General features: G+C 43.0%; 3 protein-coding genes across 29 annotated transcripts in view; 1 reads left to right on the top strand and 2 right to left on the bottom strand.

Annotated features, from left to right (window-relative positions):
• hmox1b (heme oxygenase 1b) lies at positions 1-2,170 on the top strand. The gene is made up of 6 exons (XM_080463471.1): positions 1-112; positions 239-294; positions 736-847; positions 947-1,162; positions 1,272-1,544; positions 1,774-2,170. The coding sequence occupies exons 2-6, from the start codon at positions 245-247 to the stop codon at positions 1,939-1,941; spliced, it is 819 nt and encodes a 272-aa protein (XP_080319597.1). The 5' UTR covers positions 1-112; positions 239-244; the 3' UTR covers positions 1,942-2,170.
• Positions 2,171-2,618: 448 nt separating this feature from the next.
• On the bottom strand, positions 2,619-5,568 carry rnf11a (ring finger protein 11a). The gene is made up of 4 exons (XM_080463198.1): positions 5,328-5,568; positions 4,579-4,751; positions 4,248-4,403; positions 2,619-3,853 (listed from the first exon to the last, which is right to left on the bottom strand). The coding sequence occupies exons 1-4, from the start codon at positions 5,424-5,426 to the stop codon at positions 3,790-3,792; spliced, it is 492 nt and encodes a 163-aa protein (XP_080319324.1). The 5' UTR covers positions 5,427-5,568; the 3' UTR covers positions 2,619-3,789.
• Positions 5,569-11,295: 5,727 nt separating this feature from the next.
• nfixa (nuclear factor I/Xa) overlaps positions 11,296-21,533 on the bottom strand; it is a 111,731-nt gene continuing 101,493 nt past the window's right edge. For 11 of the 27 annotated variants that reach the window (XM_080463182.1, XM_080463169.1, XM_080463172.1 and 8 more), the window contains 2 exons: positions 18,273-18,361; positions 11,296-13,904 (listed from right to left, as the gene is read on the bottom strand). In XM_080463182.1, the coding sequence (XP_080319308.1) occupies positions 18,293-18,361 (69 nt within the window). In that variant the 3' untranslated portion in view covers positions 11,296-13,904; positions 18,273-18,292. Of the gene's footprint in view, positions 13,905-18,272; positions 18,362-20,637; positions 20,786-21,533 lie in introns of all 27 variants that reach the window. The other 16 variants (XM_080463168.1, XM_080463188.1, XM_080463194.1 and 13 more) reach the window with 3 other exon arrangements.

Below are 21,533 nucleotides of genomic sequence, written 5' to 3'. Positions count from 1 at the left end.
GTATAAAACAGGGAGAACACTGGAGGCAGGCACAGCACTATCTGTACTGGTCATCCACAGACACTGAGGACAGAGACCAACCTACCAAACCTACTCAACTTCATCCACACTGGTGAGTAACAATAATAATGATACTTTAGTTAAACATTTTTGAACAAACTGTTAACTTCTAAACAGGACTTTAAGATGACTTGTGCTCTTTAGGAGCATCTTCTTAACTACTTCCCCTTTTTTTAAGGTTGCGATGGACGTACAGAACAAGACTGGGGCAGCAGCAGAGCAGATGACTGACAGGTGAGGTTGACCTGCTCTGATTTTTCCCATTTCTAAATCCGTTTGCCTTTCTCAACTTATAGCATCATCTCAAAAGTACCACCTATATTAATAAGCAGATGAATCTCTTTATATATCTTTATGATGTTTGACGCTGCACCAGTGGCTCCAACAGCACCTGCTTGTAAAGTTTATGAACGGTGTTCCCTTCTTCAGATAAGCATCCATATAGACATAGATAATACACACGATGTACCCACATTGAAAGTGTACTTTGGAAGCCCATATTTGCCCTACATTTGTTTGCCTATTTCTCAGTCTACAATACTAAATGCATCTCTTATTGTCAATTTTACTGAAATTGTACGTGACCACGGTCTTTCCTGTCATTAGAAATAATTGATTTTCTACACATTTAATGATGGGACTGCTGTATTAATCATGAACCCTTTCCTTTCGTAGGGATCTATCTGAACAAATCAAAAAGGTGACTAAGGAGAGTCACGTCCGAGCAGAAAACACAGAGCTCATGTTGAGCTTCCAGAGAGGAAAGGTCACACTTTCACAATATAAGGTGATGAAAGCTCTTGTTTTGGTTTTTTTTGTTCATGTCTCTCTTGAGTGGTTGGTCAGTGACCATGGGGGATTTCATGGCTTGTTTCCTCTTCTTCAGCTCCTCCTATGTTCGCTGTATAAGATCTACCAGGCTTTGGAGGAAGAGATGGACAGAAACTGCGACCACCCTGCTGTGGCGCCGATCTACTTCCCTGCTGAACTGGAGAGGTTGCCGTCCATAGAGAAGGACCTGGAATACTTCTATGGCCTGGACTGGAGGAAGAAGATTGTTGTTCCTGCTGCCACCGAGAGATACTGCCACAGACTCAAACAGGTATGTATGAAGACACAGATCGTACGTTGCACACATGCTCATGTGTCTTTTCTGTGAATTTGAGGGAGCAAATTGACTGAATTAATCTCTGGGGTTGTTTTTTTTTCAGATCGGCAAAGAAAACCCTGAATATCTCGTTGCCCACGCGTATACCCGCTACCTTGGCGATCTGTCTGGAGGGCAGGTTCTCGGTCGAATTGCCCAGAAGTCCATGGGACTGAAAAACAGCGACGGTCTGTCTTTCTTTGCCTTTCCTGGTGTCTCCAGTCCCAACCTGTTCAAGCAGCTGTACCGCAGCCGGATGAACAACGTGGAGCTGACGGGGGAGGAGAGGAACGGGGTGCTGGACGAGGCCGTCAGAGCCTTCGAGTTTAACATTGAGGTAAGCAGGCAGAGTTAAACAGACGTGTCACGAGGAACACAATAAGTAAAGACTATCTTAGATGTTGTTGTGGCTATGGATCAGCTGGTAGTACATTAAATTGTCACCGACAGACGGATTGAAGCCCTTCAATGTAGAATGAGCTGTATAAGTCAAATCAATTGAACCCTTTCTTGTTGTTTTGTCGCTGCCAAGGTCTGATTGCAGGTCTTCCGTTTGATTTTTACAGGTGTTTGATGATTTACAGAAGATGCTGAGTGTCACAGAAAGCAGCTCTTTATCGTGCTCCAACACCAAAACGCTCCAGTTCCCGGAAGCCGTCATCAACGCTTCCCCGCTGCTCAGGATAGTCATGGGACTCTTTGTTGCTTTGGCTTTGGGAATCTACGCTTTATAGAGATGCTATGGTGTGTTGTTCAATGGTAGCTCTTGATGATTTTGTCGGATTGTTTTTCAAACATTCATGTAAAAAGAAATGCTGATATAATTTAAGTGAGACCACAATGTACATTGCGTATGATAACTGTTGAAATTTTAAGTTCCCTCTGTAACATATATGTGCAATGCCTTTTGTTTTGAATACTGTAAATGTGACTTTTTGTAATAAAATCCCTTGTTAAAAACTGATGTCTTATCTTTGGATAGGTCACTGCCGTCGTTGAGCAACATTTCCTCTAATTCACTGGCAACCGGCCACGCTCTGCACCTCCTGCTCATTTTAGCCCTTTTAAATAAACCATCCACAACAAAAAAATAAATATCAATTTAGTGAAACTCAATTATATGTTGAAGTATGAAAATGTTTACCCCTAAGATGTGACATCTAGAAGTTTCCTCTTTCTGGAAGCCTTTGTAAACGGGAATGTTTTCACTCAGGGTTCCTATAAATGACATCACAGGTAACAGCCACAACACACCAAGCTCTAAAATCATCAGTTCAAAGAGGGTACACATGTCACTGATGCTTCAGTGAAACGTAGTCTTGCAGGGTCGACTTTTGTACATGTTGGTTAGACTCTTGCACTGGGACGTTTCTCGAGCTCCTAAAACATCAAAAACAAAACACACTTTCATAAGATTTGGTATCCACGTTTATTGTGGTTCTCTGCAATCGCTAAAACCTGTGCACTGGCAGCACAAACTATAAATTAAAAGACAAAAATGTTTGTTGCTGATTGTTAACAGCAGCCGGATTGAAAGTCCGGCTTTATCCTAGGCCTGTTTCTTATAGTGACGCTCATCGGTACAGTGCTGGTATCCGTCTCCTCCTAGAGGGACAACTAAAGAAAATCAAGGTAATGTCAGAAATGATTGTACATCACAGGAATTGGCTTACCTCGACCTTGAAAGGCACAGTAAGAGCGCAGTAAATCAGAAATGTCCTCTCATCATCACTTCAATTGTCCAAGTATTTAACAGCTGAATTCATTCTATACATTCAAGATACATTCCTTCATATCGCTGTAGTTTTTGCCATTTGACATTGTGCGATACATTACGCAGTCAGTATCAAGAGTAAATATCCAACACCAAAGCGTTTCATGTGAACCGATCCCGGGAGCTTTGGAAATGTATTACTTGCAGCATGAAAAGACAAACCAACTTCAAACTAGAAAAAGCGGCAACTAACAGTAAGGTGTAAAACAGATGGGCTTGAGTCAAAGTATTACATTAACGTGCCAGTTTCTACTCACCATCCCCTCAAAACACACAAATACAAACAAACTAAATCTCTATGCTACACATTTTTCAGATTAGGGGGTATCCCAAAAGGTGCTTTAAGGTGAATTGCACAGCATATTGTAGCTTTGTAAATGTTAACATGAAATAATAATTTAAAAAAAAAAAAAAATTAAAGACTAAAGACTGATGTAAAACAACAAACAGCACAAACCCAAGGCAAAACAAAGCGGAGGATTTCCAGAGTCGAAGGACAAAAAACACAAACATTTACAAAAGCAGCTTCAAACGGAAAGAGGAGAATACAGAAAATCAACAAACCAAAAATCTCATTGCTCAGGTATCTAATTCCTTTTATATTCCTGCAGGAAAAGTAACAGAAGGAATCTTCAAATTATCCTCAAAAAGTGAAATGACACTTAGAGAGACCTCCATGGGTCGTTTTGTTCGGGGATACGGACACCAACTTTTGCATTTTGATGATTTAATTTCTGTAGGAGGCAAACGTTTCTGCGACATTCTAGACAAGTTCATGTAAGGAGGAGAGTCCCTTCAACTTATCGTTTTATGTGAAACTCCAGCGAGCAGTGATGCTCACCGGCTCCAAGGTTTCCTGCACCGACGTGACCCTTTGAACAAATTGAGCGTTACTTTTTGAAGAGGAAAGCAGATTACATTGATTCGCATAGAAATCATGACTGTAAATTGTAGAAAAAGGTGAGATTACTCTGCAGTAATATTTTGCTACGTGAACAATCTCCTCATCTAGCTCGATTTGGCACATTGTCCTTCTGCAAAAGGCAAAGACTTTCCGAAGCCCAAACAAAGTGCATATCAGACCCAGGCGATGTACTGCAGGGCGCAATCGGTGAATATATGCCTGCGCCCTCAAACACCCCAGAAACATCTGCATAATGCCGCGTCATCTTAGCTACCGGTTCAAACAGCTAGGACAGTTTAGGCGATAAAGGTGCGATTAGGTACGGGAGCCGCCACAAAGGAAACGCTCAGTTGGTTTCATACGTGGACAGCAGGGCGGCGTCGACCGGCTCCATACAGGAAGGGCAGGTGAAGGAGCGCATCAGCCAGGGGTCGATGCAATCCATGTGGTAGATGTGAAGGCAGGGCAAGAACCGGATGGGGTCGCCGTAATCAAAATCCATCATGCAAATCACACATCTGAAAAAAAAAAAAAGAGAGAGAGAAAAAGAAGCATGTTTACAAACTGAGCAGGAGTCACAGCTCTTTTGTTGACATTATTCAGTTGCGTTTCAGGCTGGTTGATGACTGAGCGACAGAATGTAGAAAGACTAAAAGAAGGGTTGCCCAGTGACTTCTGCCATGTGACGCTCACTCTTTAACTTTCTTGTCAGAGGGGTCAGAGCCTGGGTCGAACACGCCTCTGGGAAGGTGCTGGATGAGCCCGATGCGCTGGGCAATGCGGATCTGTTCCTCCTCGGTCAACTGGCTGGCCAGACGACTCTCGCCTGGGTTGGGATGGTACACCGGCACTGGCTGAGCGTGCTCCTGAAAAATAGGAGGGCAGAGGCAGCGAGAGGTTAGAGAGGCACACCTGGAATATGACGTTCGCAAATTTGATGCATATATTGTTTTTATTGTGCCTATTTATATTTATATCACTTTTCTGTCCAATTTTGTATTTACCTATTTCATTCTAATATATTCGTCACTCCCCAAGGACTTTAATGGAATATGATTAGTTTCTTAGATTACCCCTAGTTTGAAATATGAGGTGCATTTCCCTAATGGGGGATGTCAGATACAGACTAGAGAAATACAGACTATTATTTGTTATTTGGTGTCAGTGAAATGTTCACAGTAAATTTGACGGTTTTCAGAAAAGAGCACGTGGGATATTATCGCCCTCTCTCACGTCCACTGGAGCAGAGGTTGAGCTGTGTGGATTTGGTTTGTGCAAACATATCGTGGCGACGTTTAAAGGGAAACGAATAACTTAATGTAATGATTGTGATGTCAGGCTTCCCAGCTCTTCACCGAGTGAGGCGGTGGAGGAAGACAAACGCCGAGCTCCACGCTCCTGATCCCCGGGCTGGATTTCACGTGTGTCCCGGGGCAGCTCACCTGGTAGGGCGGAGGGGGCTCCCCGGGCAGACTGCCTCCCTCGGACTCGTTTAGCAGCGACAGATCATCCGCACCTTGTGAAAACAGACAGTTCCCCATTGAACCGAGACAGCATGAGAGTCCAGCGGACTCCGGACAGCGGACTGCAGCTGAGCTAACGGGTTAGCCTGCCGTTAACCTAGCTCGCCGTTAGCCAACTTTGCGCTCATTCCCCGACAAACTTGACGGAGAACATGAACTCGCACACGACGAACCGAACGCACAATGCCGAGCAGCACGACAGCGAGTGGAGCAGCTGATGACACGAGTTTTGATAGCGCGAGTTTCTTGCGCTTCTGGCTTTGTTTTGTGTTTACAACATATTCTAACCGGAAGTATCGTTTTCCGGAAGTGGTAAAAAAAAAAAAAAAGCACAGTACTGTATTTAAAACCTGTTTTAAAAATCATCTTCTTTTCCTCACAAACTGCACCGAAACATCAATTCATTATTAGAAATAGATCACTGAGCAAACATTATTTCTTTTATTGTAGCTGTTGCTATACTGTGAAAAAGATTATTTGTATGTGTTTTGGTGCATTTTATTCCAAAACTGACTTGTAAGCTCATAATTTATTTACTTTATAACTGATGATAGAATTATTAATAAACAACATTCGAAAGCCTAATTTGTTGAGTGTCACTATTGCAATGACCCAAAATTTCCAGAAATAATAGTGACACTCAATATCTGGACTTGCCTCTGTGGTCCAGGACAGTAGCAGACATGTCTGGTTATACACATTCTGTTAACAGCAGGGTGTCAAACACATGACAGTTCAGGGGTCACATAGCCGAGAGAGCAATTTCATCTTAAGTGAGCTGGACTGGTAAAATAGTGCCATAAAAACCTTTAAATTGAAACTATAACATTTTTGTTAGCTGCTGAAAGTACAGGATGAAAATGTCTATATTTTCACAAACCCAAACAATTTCTGCCCTAAAGACTACAATCTCAACATAAAGCTAATTTTGATAAAATTTTCTGACACAAATACAGTGAAATGTCCAAAAAACATTGCCAATAATGGTTGCATTGTTCATGTTTTTACGAACTCACCCTGACAGCATGGCTTTGAGGCTAATGCTAGTATGGTTTTCCACAATGAGGTATCTGTCTTTCACAATCAGCATCAACAACTCAGTTTGGGTTTCAATGTTATGTTGCGTCCACTTCTCTTAAGAAATCTGTTTTGTTTGTGTTTTTCTTTTTTTTTTTTTTTTTAACCGTTTTCTTTGAGCTTTTTATAATTTCCTTGGTGGTTCAGCCGGATTAGAACCTCTTGTGGGCCGGTTTTGGCCCGCGGGCCATATGTTTGAATGACCTTAAGTCTACATTTCTCTAATCCAAACCCAAAGAGGAGCTGAAATGAGCCAGATGTTATTACATTTTACAGTTTACATTTTTCCCCCTAAATTTGATTCAGATTTAACAGTATGCAATATCAAAATGGTAAGTTTAAAATATATAAATTCAGTTTTGTAAAACAGATTGGACTAAAGTGCAATAGCCAATAATAAATATTAATTCTACAGTAAAGTTTACAGTAGGAAATACTTTAAAAACACGGTCTTTGATAACAAACCGAAGTTATTTATAGAAATTAGGTCGGACATTTTGGTTTCGATTTGTAATGTTTTCCAGGAAGTGGGGGCAGAGAAACTAAAAGCTTGCTTTTGTGGTTCAGCCCGAACACGAGGAATGTGCAGAAGATAAAATGTTACTGGAGTGTAGGGAGTAATGGCTGCTGGTCTCCTCAAGAAGGGTACATAAGCAGGAGGGAACCAAGCCAATAAGAACCTTGTATGCTAAGGTCATCCAGTGAGTGTACCTCTTCACATTGAGGGAAGGCCGCTCAGCTCTGGCATATAGTTCACAGTGGTGAGTGAGACGACAACTAGTCACAAACTTTAATGCACAATGGTACACTGTGGTCAAAGACTGCAGACATTTTGATGAAGCACTCATATAAAGAACATCACCACAATCAATAAGTGGTAAACATGTTGCAGACACAAGACATTTATGAGCACTTAGGGTAAAACACGATGTGTTTCTGAAATAAAGTCCAATCTTAAGTTTAAGTTTGCCGACCAAGATTGTAATATGTTTTTCAAAAGAAAGCTCTGGGTCAAATACAAAACCAAGTTACTTGTAGTTGCTGACACATTCTATTTGTTTACCTTGAAAGGTTTTGTTACTTTATTTCTGGAACGCTTTGTGGTAACCTACAAGGTCATTACTGCCCACACAAAATATTTGCATACATTTCCCCTTCATCTAGTATGGTCTTTAACAGTTAGTCCTCTGTTACAACCCTGCTTATCCCACCCACCCACCCCCCCCACACACAAAAAACAAAACAAAACCAAAAAAAACAAGCACTGTGAGTGAGTTCCTGAGCAAGACAAGTCGACCCCCATTAGCTCCCCCTGAGCGCCGTGCTGTATGGATGCTTTCTGATGGGTCAATTTGGTAAAGGAAATTTCCCCTCTGGGCACTAATGAATAAATAAAAAATAAATATGGAGCAGCAAATTCAAGAAAACGGTAGGTTTGCAGTTCCAAACGAATATCTATTAAGTGTCATTTCGTTTGTTTGTTTTGTGGTCTAATTGATATAGTATAGAATTTCAAGGCCTTCATAATGATCTCCAAAATTGTGCATGAAAAAATTAAAACAGCTGCTCCTGATGGTACAATGAAGAATATAAATACAAGTAAGTAGTATCAAAAAAATAGGCCTATAGTTAAAAAAATCACAATATTGATCAGAAGTACACTTACAACTACACACAATACAACTATGGTTCTGAGGAGTGCTGCACTGAATAGTACTGTGGAAATGAGAACATTTATTGCATGTTTCTGATAATTTTTTGTCATCCATAAAAAGGAGATATTCAGAAATTGAAAGGGTCTTGATGATTTGTAGTCCTGCCTTGTGTGTGCAGAAAGAAGCAGCTCTCGTGCCCCATGAATCAGGAGCAGTGTTGCCAGATTGCACTAACAATCAAGATGAAAACGTGGATAAATGGTGTTTGTTGATTCGATTTAGTAGAGGATATTATAATTCAGGTAAGTTTAGACAGACATGGCTTAGTACAGGGTGCTTAGTGATAATACAATATTACTAAATCTGGTCAAAAGCAAAGAGTACTTGGCAGAAAACCCAGAAACAAAACGTGATTGAGAACAGGTAAAAGCCATGATACACCAAGTTTAATGCAGAATAGGATATTTTTGTCTGGGCCTGTGTTTTCTACGATGCTGCTGGAAAGCAAACAATTCATGACTTTTTCCCAGGAGTGTCTTTTTGTTGCTGCTTTTATCACCAACATTGATCAACGGTAACTTGTTTCATCAAGAATGCTGTTGGGATCCTTTGAGCTTGCAGTTTTGCACCATGAAATCAGAACATACCGGCACTTGCTTGGTAGGAACATCGATGGACCGAAACACTATTGATCGGTAATGACAAAGGAAAGAAAGAAAGACATGACACTGCAAGATGGTACAGTCAAGAACGTCCTTTTTATTCAATCAGGTGCTGCTCTTCTCAAACTGTGTTTTTCTTCTTATGGAAAAGAAACTGTAATTAACACATGCATTTCACCTAGAGCTCTGGGGGTGTTCTCACAAAGAAGTGGTGCTGCACTGAGGGCAAAGACAGAGGCAAAGAAGAGTTGGGAGTCACGGGGCCTAGGGTGCTGCCTATTTCACCAATAACCATACACACTTAAGAAGATAAAGAACATAAAACAACAGAACAAAGATGCGGAGCAATCCAGCATGAGGTGGTCAGAGGAGAAAAATGGAGGGACTTCCCTGAATCCTCAAGAATCTGAGAGATCAGATCGATGCTGGCCTTTTATCTATCTGGTTGGTGTGATGTCAATGGCTAATACTGCGGAGGGTCCTCCATGTGAGAAACCAGCAATGATCAATACTTCACGCTAAAAGATTGGTTTGAACGAATGTGGTTTTTATCCTGGAAATGCAAACCCCCCCTCTTTCAGCCTCATGCAGGACAAGTCCGGTTATAAGGTGCTCGTAGCTTTCATTTTACAGTCCGAGGCGTCCTCAAAGAGAGCCTAAACAACAGCATACCCTGATAGCAAATATGAAACGAAATCCAAATTAATAGGAACAAAAAGGGGGATAAAACAAAGCCAAAATATAAATAGCTAAACAATAGAGCAAACTCTTATCCTAGTCCGAGCAGCCCCTTTCCAACTTCCCGAAGCAGTTCATCTAGCCCTCTAGATCCCAATAGTCTTCTCTGTAAACATCTTCAACCCAAAACCCCTGAACCCCTGTCGTCCCTTCCTAACCCACCCAAGGACACCCCCAAAAGCCCGTCAGCGTAATTTGTTCACTTACATTAGCTGCTGAATGGAGAAGCTGAAGAAGATGGGTATGGTAATACAATGTGAAGCATACAGACAAGAATAACATGTGAGCTAACTGCATTCTGCTCAGACAAAAGTTTTCGGCAATATTTTTTTTTCACCCTCCCTCAGCAGAGAGAGAGAGGGAGGGAGGGAGGGAGGGAGGGAGGGAGGGAGGGAGAGAGAGAGAGAGACAGAACGAGAGACAGAACGAGAGAGAGAGAGAGAGAGAGAGAGAGAGAGAGAGAGAGGGAGGGAGTGACGGACACACAGTTACAGACTACTCCAGTGTCTAAGAGAAAACAGACAGTGGAGACAGAGGGAAAGAAAAAAGCAAGAGCCGAACGAGAACAAGTTTTTTTGCCTTTTCAAATTTTTTTTTTTTTGTCATTTATCAATAAAAAGTGAAGAACTAATTCACACCAGTTTCCTTTTGTACTATACATATATAAGTATACATATACATATATATATATAGCTTTGAAAAGGAAGAGAGGATAGAGGGGAGGAACAATGGTAGGGGATTCATTTCGAGGACGGAGGAGAAGATTGCCCGCGAGCGCTGGCTGGGCGACAAACCCTCCTGCTGCCGTGTGGCACTCAGGGGCAACCTGCTACCTCCGACCATCTCGAAAAAAAAGAAAAAAAAAAGGGGCGATCTGGATTACAAAATGGAGTCTGTGAACAAAAGGCACTTTCAAGGGACAACCTTTAACTGCTGGGAAACTATACACTACAGCACAAGCACTATAAGAGTCATTTACAGAGGAGGGGGTGGAACAGGGGAGAGGCTCACCTTGCTGCCTGTTTCATAAATGGCTCAGACCTCATATTTATGCCTGATTGATCAGCTACGTTTGCCCCCCCCAATCTGCCGTTTCTGGTAACTGTACAAAGGCTCTCGACTAAACACTCACTACACTTCAACGTCAGGTGTCTCATCACAACTTCCAGAGGTGTGTTCTAAAATGGGGATCAAGAGATTTCGGGATGCGAAGCATCTCCTATAGTAACAGGGAGGGACTTGTCATGTACCGACGCCAATGCATATGAAAGAAATTAAATAAATTGGGAGGGTTGGTTTTTTTTTTGTTTGTTTGTTGGTTTTTTTTTTTGTTTTTGTTGCTGGTGAGTTTCAGGCAGTGCTTGAGAAGGTTTTTATGAATAGGCTTGACAGTATAGGTTTTGTTTTATTTTAACTAAAGGTTGAACCAAAATGCCTTTTGTGTCACAACCTTAAGGAATTGGAACCTCTCCCCCTACTCAATACAAATAGAAGAATACAAATAGAGAGAGGAATAATGCTGTTTCCTAAATGGTCTGTTATTTTTGCTCATCCGTTTATAATAATTCTGAATGTACTTTATAGTGTTAAAGCACCAGTTTTCATCTGATGATAGATTTTTCTTCTGAAGTTGTGTAGATTATTTTCCTTCAGCCCTCCCACATTTTTATAAACAAATGATTATACATAAAACATTAAAAAAAAAAAAAAAAAAAAAAAAAAAAGAGAGACAAAGGAAATAAAAACAAATACCCCCAACTTACAAAGACTAGGATTTTTCATGGCCCTCTAGTTTAGAGTCCCGGAGCTTATGGACTTGAAACAAATACTTTTTTTTTTTTTCTCTTTTCTCTTAGCTTTCTTAAAAATCTCTAACAGACAAACACAATGATCTACCCAATGCATTGCACGTGGCTCAATCGACACATATTTTTCAATAATAATACTTTCCATCAAAAAACAAACACTTTTTTTTTTTTTTTTTTCTTCAAACCTACTGTCGATTTTTGACATGTTGATCTAGGTATCATAATGCTGCGCTGCAGATGGCGATGGCATGTGTCGTTTGATTCGTACTGGTAACAGTAAGGTGATGTTACTGAAACAGGTTGTAGGGGTGGGGTGGGGTGGGGGGGGGAGTGAGAGTTCAGAAAATAACTAGACTGCCAACAAGCTCATGTAGTAAAAGTTAAAAAGGAGCATATATCATAAATATATATGTATAAGATCTCTCTCTCTGTCTTTACAAAAAAAAATTAAAAAGAAAGAAAAAGGTTGCAGTCCTCTATAAAGATCTGTCCTAGGCCAATGGTTTCCACATGCACCAACGCTACCATTCCCTGTAGCTTTAGCTTATATGTGGGAAGAGAACCTGAAGTCAAGTTTTTTTACTAATTGCATGGTGGGAATACAGAGGCACTTCCATATATTGTTATAGTCTTGATATATGGTTTTAGTACATAGAGCTAATGTTACTAGAGAGGCTGAGAACATGGTCTCAGCCATGTTTACTATCCCTGCAAAACAGAACCAACAGCTAGGCAGTCCAGTTATTTTGTGAGGTCGGCTTTTGTTGGATTGTGTCATGATAAAAATAATACCAACAGCAATTTCAATGTGAGCATCGACATAGAAAAATATCTCAAATTAAAAAGACAGATTTTTAACTGAATGAAAAACCATGAACAAAGGCAGATTGGAGAACCAGATGTAAAGGCTTCCCTTTCATGTTTATGTCAGGTTCTTGGGTGCTTTTCAATGTGCATTTTGTGTGCGTCTGTTTGTGTGAGTGTGCATGTCTATGTGTACTCCTCAGGATTTTTCTGTGGCCAGACGAAGGGGTATGGGGGTGAAGCAATGCAAAGGATGTATATGAGCTCTTGTTACTGTGCTGTCCATGAATGAGAGATTCGAGAAACTGTCGCTTCCATTTTGACAAAAGCAAAGCGTGATATTTGAGTATGTACTGCAAACTAAAGAAAAGTGTTATGACATGCAAGAAAAGCCCAAGCAATCCAGGTGAGACAAAACCAAAACCAAATCTAGCGGAAAAAAAAAAATAAAAGAAAAGAAAAGAAAAAAGCAAGAAAACACCTATGAACAAAATTAAAGCTAATTATTTGAAGCTGATGCCGTGTGTGCATTATTGTAAATTTCAAGCTCGTGAATAACAACAACGTGATATTGTGAGTGGCTGCATGACAGAATGTTCTGGATTGCATGATCTGCCTGTACTGCCTACAAGCGTGCATATGTGTGTGCGAGGGCGTATCAGTGCTGCGTGTCTCAGGGCCGAGACTTCCGCGTCGACACAGCCCCACGCCTGCTGTGGCAGCCGGCCTCCATTCGCTCCTCTGATCGCTTGTCTGACCATCAATGTGCAATACTGTTCATCCCTTATTAAAAACTAATAGTGCATAGGTGAGGGGGACGAAAGAGCACATGTAGAGTTAGTGTTATGACTGTCGCGTGTTCACTTTCTAGCACTCGCCTTATGGCTATCACTTCTCCCGCAGCGGTACACCCTGATACTTTGACAGGTAAACAAAGATCAGCCACTTAGTGCATATATGTCACACTATTGGATAGTGTCACTATGATTGGCCAATCGGAAATGAAAGAAGCTCAGGGCTGAGCGACGCAGGCAACAGGAGAGCGGCGACACGCAGGCGCGCGGCGGTGATGGTGGTCGCGGCCCCGAGCAGCACTGAGCTCCAGGTGGACAGAGTGAGGCGTGCGGTGGTAGATGTGGGATGAGATGGTGTACCTGGAGGAGGAACGCGCAGAAGAATTCACAGATATGGAGGCGTGCAATTATTTGGGTGACGATCTTTTCAAATTGCACATCAGACTTCACCTTTTACCACTACATGTTCTTTTTTTTTCTTTATCTTTTTTTCTTGGGATCTCCCAGCCAATGCATGGAGTTTCATTGTGGAGACAACAAAATGGAAAAAAAAAAAAAAAACATAAAAAAAAGGAAAAAAGCAACAACAAATGTATAATTGATAATTTGTCACGGTGCCATATTGTGTTTTCATTGTGTGTGTGAGACAGTCCCTCATCTTCGTCTTCCTCCTCCTTGCATTCTGACTCTGTCCACACAATCTCATTGAAGCCTCCTGCATAAAAGGGGACGAAGGTTCCTGCTCAAATGGAGCTGAAATGGGAGTCCTCCTGGGGCGATGAGGGGGGTTTTCAGGTTCCATAGTAGTACTTTGAATAGTGTTGGCGAGCGAGAAAGACCTTTTAGTGTCAGCAGTTTGTTCTTTATCAGTGTTGATGTATTTGTTTTTTCAAATTTCCAATTTTCATGACACAATTTTAGCTGTTGATTCAGAGAGGCCTTGTCAGAGGAACCAGGACTGTGAAGAAAAATGAAAAAAAGGGGTTTATAATCACTGAACAATATGCACATTCCAATTTGATACAGAACTGAAATCAGCAGTTAAGTTTGTGCTGTGAAGAATACAGAAGAATATCTACTGACACACATAAGAGCTGAAACAAGACAGAATGTGAAAGTATGAAGTATGAGTACAAAACCGGATTTTACAAACAATAATTCACTAAGAATTATGATGTTAATCAAAAGTTGAAGAAGCCATGTATGCATTCATGAAAACAAAACCAGTCAGGACAATTCAAGTCACCAGGTTCTCAACCCTTCACCAATTTAAATCCCTTCAACATCCGGACACTTGGAATGCCGGAGCCGATCGCAACTGACTGCATGAGGGCAGGGTACACAATGGTGACCACCAAATCATCACAGGGACGGACAAACACAGAAACTCACATTCACACCAACAGGTGATTTATAGTCCACAGTCAACCTCAAGTGTATGTTTTTAGACTGTGGGAGGAAACGTGGAGCGAACCCATGCAGGAAGACCATGCAAACTCCATATAGAAAGACCAAATCAGACTGGAGCCGTGGACATTCTTGCTTTGAGGCGAGTGTTAATCACTCTACCTCTAATGAAGCCCCTGTTCAAACATATTTCTAAATAATTCTGTCAGTAGTTTTCCTTTACCTTTATTTTTTGTTTTTTTTAATTAAAAAAAGGCTTGTGTGACCTCCTCACAGCCACAAGGCATCACAGGCTACAGCAGACGTAGAGAAGCATAGACTTCACCCACTAGGGGGCAAACCACTACTTCTTTTCCTCTCCCTCACAATATGTGCTGAGCTCAGCTGCCCCATTCAGAGCTGAAGAGAAAGTTACTGCCTCAACTTCACCGCTTGCTGCTTTTAACAGGGCTGACTCAGGCTCTGTACTCATTAACAGTTGTGTCAAAACCGAGCTACAAAAAGAATGACCACAGCATTTCTGGATGGCTTTCCAGTGAGCAAACAGGACTGGAGCTGCTCTGTCATGTGCTACCAGTTTAGATGTAAGGCGATCCTGTTAATATGTGTCCGCTCTGCGGGGCAGAGTAGTTTGAGGCTACAATGTGAAGCTACTGAGGGAAGCAACTGTCAGGATCTAGTTTCTGAGTTTGATAAGAGGTCAGAGTGGAGGCTTTGGCACAGGCCCAAGTTCTTCTGGCTGCCTCTGACATTCCACAGGCCTCGACCCGGGGAGGACTCACCACACCTTTAACAGCGACCTCGCTCTTGTCCCCCGTGTCAAGTAAAGCGGGAGACATTTTCAGGCCCGTTAAACCTCCGTTGATCCTCCGCCACCTCTGCCTCCCTTTGCTGTTGGGAGATAACTCCTCCTTCTCCTGGCTCCAACTTCCTTTAACCCCTTTCTCTTTTCCTCTCTGGCTCTCAGTGTAATGCTTGGCAGTGGAGAGTGAGTGACCCCCCCCCCCCCCCCCCCCCCCCCCCCAATTCGCTACCCCCCCCCTCCGCTTCAAGTCCAAGTTCAACTGCCTATGACATCATGTCTGGTTGCCCGCAGCAACCAGACAGCCAGGACGTGACTGTGGAGTGCAGTGAGCTTCGACTAACTCCCTCTCTCTTTCTTCTCTCCCTTTCTCTCGGTCCCTCTGACTTTTTTCACACAGACTTCCCTATCTCCCTCCACGCTCTTCCTGCGTAGCTCCGGTCTCACCACCAGAGAGCTCCTCAGACCAGCTTTTCTCTGCGTCTTGCCCTGATGGCAGTGGAAAGACTCTCTCCCTCTGTCTTGGCTAGTTGGCTAGCAGGCAACAAGGCGGGCTGGCAGGGCCCAGGGCCATCGTCTGAACCTCACCATATGCCAGAGAACAGCAGGATCGGCAGAGACCTCTGTTACTCGTTCTGGCTGAGGCTGTTGCTGACCTACTAGGCTCAGCTTACTGGGAGCAGTTGGTACTGATGCCCAGGTTGTCGCTGTGCTGTCGCTGTAAACCCCACCGAAATGTAAAAAGAAAAAAGAAAAAGAAAAAGAATAGATCGTTCAATTGCGTTTGATAAGCAATACTAGAGATTATCAGCCTTCTGAGCAGCTGTTGTTATTTTAGGGGGAGAATGAGGGGCAAGAGTTTTTGGCACAGAGTTGAAGTGTATGTGCATGCGTGCATATGGGCTAACACGCATTTGGATGTCCCTTCGGTGCCAGAGCTACATCTGTAGGAGAGTGGTGCAGGTGGGGAACTTGAAAATACTAAAGGGAGCAGCAGGAGGAGAGAGCGAGAGAAAGAGAGGGAGGGTGGGCTGCCGATGCACTGGAGGGAGAGTGCGAGGAGGGGTGGGGGGGCAGCTGAGCGAGAGCTGTGCTGACGAGGAATGCAGATTGTTTCCATGTGTAGGGAGGACAGGAGAGCCGAGTTGGCTGCAGGCAGGTGCGGTTAGCCCCTAATGAGAAAAGTTGTGTTGGTGATGGAGGAGGCCCAAGACACTGCAGCCCAGTGGCAGAGCACAGCCAAAGCTGAAACCACAATGTAGTGCACTGCTGGCCTCACACGCTGCACGAATACACACTGTGGGGCCTTGCAGAGATAAATCAACACTGCTGGAGTCGAAACTAACTGGCACTGCTTACATTCACTGTGGGGAAATTACTGTGGTGTAGGTACTGTAAACCAATACTGAAACTTAGGCCTTGATACAGGGGCAACACTGTTTCAATGTAGCAAAGCAAGTTTGCAAACAACTAATCATCATCATCATACTTGTGTGTTCAATCTGCCAAAATTCCTCTTCGATACATAGATAAACTATAACATTATGACCACACGCCTAATATTATCTACGTTCTTTTTGTTGCCTCATATGCTACAAAACTGTGAATCCTAGTATATTTTGACACATTCTCACTCGAACCAGCATTAGCTTTTTTAGCTTCTGGACCACAAGGGCCAGCCTTCACTGCTTCGACTTCCTTGAACCACTTTTGAGACACACTGACCGCCACAAACTACAAACATCTGTCACGAGATGAAGTTTTGGAGACAGTCTGACGAGTCATCTATCATAATTCAGCCCATCTCTGTCGAGGCTTTGCCTAGAGATTAGTCAAGCTCGTATTCAGAAAGTAGGTGGTTCAAATACTGGGATCGACGAGCGATCTTAGTGGGGAAAGTGACCCTTATCGCCACCACTGTGGAGGCTTAAGCAAGGTTAAGCCTTAAACCCCCGAATGCTCCCCGGGAGCCATATAGCGGCTGCCTAGTGCTCCTTCAGGATGGGTAAAAATCCTAGGAACCAACTTCACCGTGCTATTTTGTACATGTTGTGAATAAAATACATTTCTTTTCTTTCTTTTCTTTCTCAAATCTTTGCACAGTAGCTTTAAGGACAAAAAGTTGTCTTGCTGTCTAATTCATCCGACCTACTCACAGGGGCAATGCTAAAGAGATGTGAGTGCTAATCACTTCAGTTTATGATGGTCATAAAGTTATGGCTGATGAGTGTATGCTCCTGCTAACTGATCCTATTTTTAGCTTGAGTTTAATAGAGTCAGAAAGAGGAAGGTGTTTTTCTTTTTTTGTTGTTGTGTGTGAGCATTTGATGCTTTCTTTTCCGGTAAAGCAGGTGGCAGAACACAGATTATCAGCTCTAACATATTCACCCCCTACTGTGAAAGATATATATATATATATATTTCTTTTTTAATGGAAAAACTCATCTTTTCCTGAATCTACAGGGTTTTTTTTCATGGTTTTTTTTTGAGGGGGGGTGGGGGTGGGGGGGTGTTGCTGGAAAAAGATGTTGTCAAGGCAGTACCATTGTCTGAGTATTGCCTCTGTATCACGGCCGGCCTTCACTTTGAATCCCATGCTTGTCCACCAAAACCCTGTGGATGCCTGCAAAGTGGCGTCAACGTGTAGCACTGTGGTGGATACTTATACCGCAAGGACAAAGAAATTTGTTAGTGTTCTCGAGGTGTAAAGAGCAAAGACAAGGTTTGTTCTGGTTAGGATATTTAATACTCCTGTGAAGTCCTCGTCTTGCTTCCTGGTTTTGAGCTTTAACAACAGCCATGCCACACTTCTGACCTATCGCACAATGGTTGTCAAGCAACACACCAGAAAAACGCTCTGCTCAGATGATGTGTGGAGAACAAGTTGGGAGAACTACCCGAATCAGGGCTGCTGAAAAAGAACGGTATCATTTTTCTCCGTCAGCTCTGTGAAAGAGAGCAGATTTCTGTGTTCTTGCGGAGTATGTGTAGACCTTAAGTCTTGCACTGGGTGATGAGGCAAAAGAAAGAAAAATACATACAACAGAGTAGGAGGAGGTGGAGGAGGGAGAGGTGGATATGTGGATGTTAATTGAATGAGGGAGGTTGGCGGGGTACCTGAGTCTGCTGGGGGATATTCAGAAAGTTGTCCCGTGTTCCGATGCCGACAAACCGGTTGGGAGCTGTGGAGCCTGGCGTGGAGTATGCTACAAACAGAGAGATACAAGTGTGTACATGCTTTTCCACACACACATACACACTCAGCTCATAGTAGAGTTTGATGCTCTCATCATTTCTTTTGTATCTTTAAATGATATAAACCTGCAGAGGCTATGACTAAATATCCCTGTCAAATGAATTACTGGGAAAAGTACGGGCAAGTAGTTTTTGATCATTTAGGTGATTGTTTTATGTGTCGGGCTGGTTAAATGTTAATTTCTTCTATCTAGCGATTTATTCTGTGGTTAAAAAGAAGGCATACACTCTTCAGTGATTAGTGCTAAAACAGAAAAGCTTCCTTTTCCCCTGATATATGACTGTGCTGTTAGTCACAGGCGCTCCTCAGCAGCCCCTAACCTCAATATTAAGCCACTGTGATCACAGAAAACCACAAGGGGATTCACTGTGGAATTATTTACAGGGTGACCTATGAACAAGCCACATTCATCACCATTGCTCCGTCTACTTCATTAGGTTAGGCGGAGCATCTTGTCCACACAGTGACACCAGGTAATGATGCCACAGGATCAAATTTAGGGCAGTTGTGCTCACTGGACTCCAACATCCAACAGCTAAGTAGAAACCTTGCTGTGCATGGCTTGAGTGAGTTGAGGGGGATGGGGATGTGTGGGGGTGACAGTGACAGGGCTGGAGGCTGATACATGAGTGAGGGTGAGCGTGTACCGTATATGCATGTATGTCAGTGGATGTGCATGTGCATGTGTGTGTGATTCATGACTGTGATTACGATATCTTGAGAATCAAAGACAAAATTATTGAGGGCAGAAAAAAAAAAAATACAGTGATAAACAGTCACTGGGATGAGAGAAAAGACGGAAAAATAGGATATTTATTTATATAGATGTTCATATAAATAAATAAGAGTGACACATTAATCTGAGAAGACTTGGAAAAGGGGGAGGGGAGAAAAAGTGGATAGAAGAGGAAGAGGGGGAACAAAGTTAAAACAAAAGGAAGAGAAGGTGCCCCGGTTGCTCCGTCCAGTGCCCCCTCTTGTTGTGCCTCTCCCATGGCCCGACTCCTGCACTGCACCTGTCTGGGTGGAACCAACCAAAGCCTCACCGCTCTCTGATGACACTCCTCTCTCCCGCTCCCCCAGTACAGCGTTAATTAGACAGGTCTGATTAAACTCTACCATTCGTGTTCAGAGATATGGGTTGTTCTTGTTACACTGTGGTTTTCATGTTTTTTGTTGTTCTCAATTTTTAATTGTTGTGAGATTTGTGTGAAAGTGCCGAGGGGACTGGGTGGATAAAGTGGGGCATGATGTTTCTTTTTTGGAGTCCACGCCAACTGCCCTAATTTTGTTCCCTTTAAAAGTAAAAAATAAAAAGAGAGAAATAAAGGAAAAGAAACAAAGAAAGGAGGATAATAGAATATATCAAATAAAGAAAAGAAGAAAGCAAAAAAGAAATGAGAGAAGGGGGGTAAATTGTATTGCTGCTGTCACAGACAGACAGACATGCAAAGTCTGTTGATCAAAGGCTTGCAGCTACAGAGGCGACGTGCACACGGCCCTGCTGTGCTCCCCCAAACTACAAAACACATCATAAAGAAGGGAGAGAAACTACACTGCCTCTTGTGGTGCTAGTAGGAGCCCCAACACCAGAGAGAGAAAAAGAGAGAGAAAGGGAGAGGAAAGAGAAATAGAGGAAGAACGAGGCTGGAGTGGTTTGCAAAGCGATGAAGAGAGAGGAAGAAGACAAAAGTGTCAAAGCAAAAGAGAGAGCAAAAGGTCCAGAGGAGCTTAGAAGAGGATCTCTGGTTTGGCAAAGGCGTGGCTTCTGCCTCAACAGGCTTGTTCCTTGCTGGTGCCGTACAGTTCGGTAGAGTACCGTACAGTCCATAAGGTGATGGATGAAATAGGAGTGAAGCTCCTGGGGCTGCTGAGATTGCAACCTCATTGAAAGTTGCGGGTCAAACTCAATGAAAGATGACCAGATAAACTGTGATAAACTGCCATTGTAGAAGTCTCAGACTTGTGATTTTGTTCAGTTGATAAATTAAAAAGCCTCAGAGGAATGCCGCATTGTTGCTTTAATTCACAGAAAGACTGAGACCTCTATGATGGCTACAACTATCCTAGTCTACCAAACTTGATGTAGTACTTGGACAGATATGATGAAATTACTTTCAGGTATGTGCTAACTATCCTATGGGGGCCTAAGGTTGGACTGAGAATCTGCGGGAACACTGGGGCATCAATGGGATTTTGTGGAGGGGAGTGGGGGGGGTGACTTACACGGAGATGCGGGTGAGCTGAGTCCACCGTCAGTGGGCGTGCTGATGGTTTTAGAGTCGGGCATGGGGAGGGGCACAGGGCGTGCCACCGGGGGTGGCGGGGGCAGCAGGAAGGAGCCCGGCATTTTGCTCTGGCCACCTCCATTTGGCTGCAGATGGACCATACAGACAGGGTGAGCAGGACACACCCCGAGAATATACAGTGTACAGGAAGCCAGACACACGCACGCACGCACGCACGCACACACGCACACACGAATACGCGAATACGCACACACGGTCTCATTTAAGGGAAGAGACTCAAATATAGACAAATTCCAAGAGCACTCGCACTCGGAGAAATTGAAATGCACACGCTTGCACACAGGGCAGACTCACACTTCAAAAAAAAAAAAAAAAATTTTTTTTACAGCCTAGCCCAAAGGTAGTGACATCAACGAGAAGTGGAAAAGTAATGAGCATGTCACACAAGAGGGGAAAAGAAAAACTGACTTGCCCATGGGGGACAATGGGGGACCGTTAGGGAGGTAGTTACAGTGCAAAACAAAGATCTTTTAAAAAAGAAGGGGAAAAAAAATCTGCAATGTCAATAGGGTGATAACGTGTGTGTGTGTGTGTGTGTGTGTGTGTGTGTGTGTGTGTGTGTGTGTGTGTGTGTGTGTGTGTGTGTGTGTGTGTGTGTGTGTGTGTGTGTGTGTGTGTGTGTGTTTGGGCGCACACGTGTGTGTGTGTGTGTGTGAGAGTGAGTGTGCCATGTTTAAATTTATGCCTCGTATATTTGGTTTGTGAAGTGATGACAACAAAGTGTGATCGGACGTGAAATAGGGCTTAATACGTGGATTCAAAGTTGCTCATAAGGCCAAGTTTGCAGTAGAGGTTTACAGCGCTGCTCTTTGT

Source organism: Lipophrys pholis (genome assembly GCF_963383615.2).
Source record: "Lipophrys pholis genome assembly, chromosome: 5".
Classification (NCBI taxonomy): domain Eukaryota; kingdom Metazoa; phylum Chordata; class Actinopteri; order Blenniiformes; family Blenniidae; genus Lipophrys; species Lipophrys pholis.
Note: the sequence above shows the minus strand (reverse complement) of the source record. Positions and strands in the feature narration are given on the sequence as shown.

Coding starts and splice junctions, on each gene's coding strand:
- rnf11a (XM_080463198.1), bottom strand. CDS start 5,426: ATGGGGAACTGTCTGTTTTCACAAGGTGCGGATGATCTGTCGCTGCTA. Junction 4,752..5,327: donor AGCCCCCTCCGCCCTACCAG/GTGAGCTGCCCC, acceptor CCTATTTTTCAG/GAGCACGCTCAGCCAGTGCC. Junction 3,854..4,247: donor GACGCCGCCCTGCTGTCCAC/GTATGAAACCAA, acceptor ATTTGTTCAAAG/GGTCACGTCGGTGCAGGAAA.
- hmox1b (XM_080463471.1), top strand. CDS start 245: ATGGACGTACAGAACAAGACTGGGGCAGCAGCAGAGCAGATGACTGAC. Junction 1,163..1,271: donor ACTGCCACAGACTCAAACAG/GTATGTATGAAG, acceptor TTTTTTTTTCAG/ATCGGCAAAGAAAACCCTGA. Junction 1,545..1,773: donor CCTTCGAGTTTAACATTGAG/GTAAGCAGGCAG, acceptor TGATTTTTACAG/GTGTTTGATGATTTACAGAA.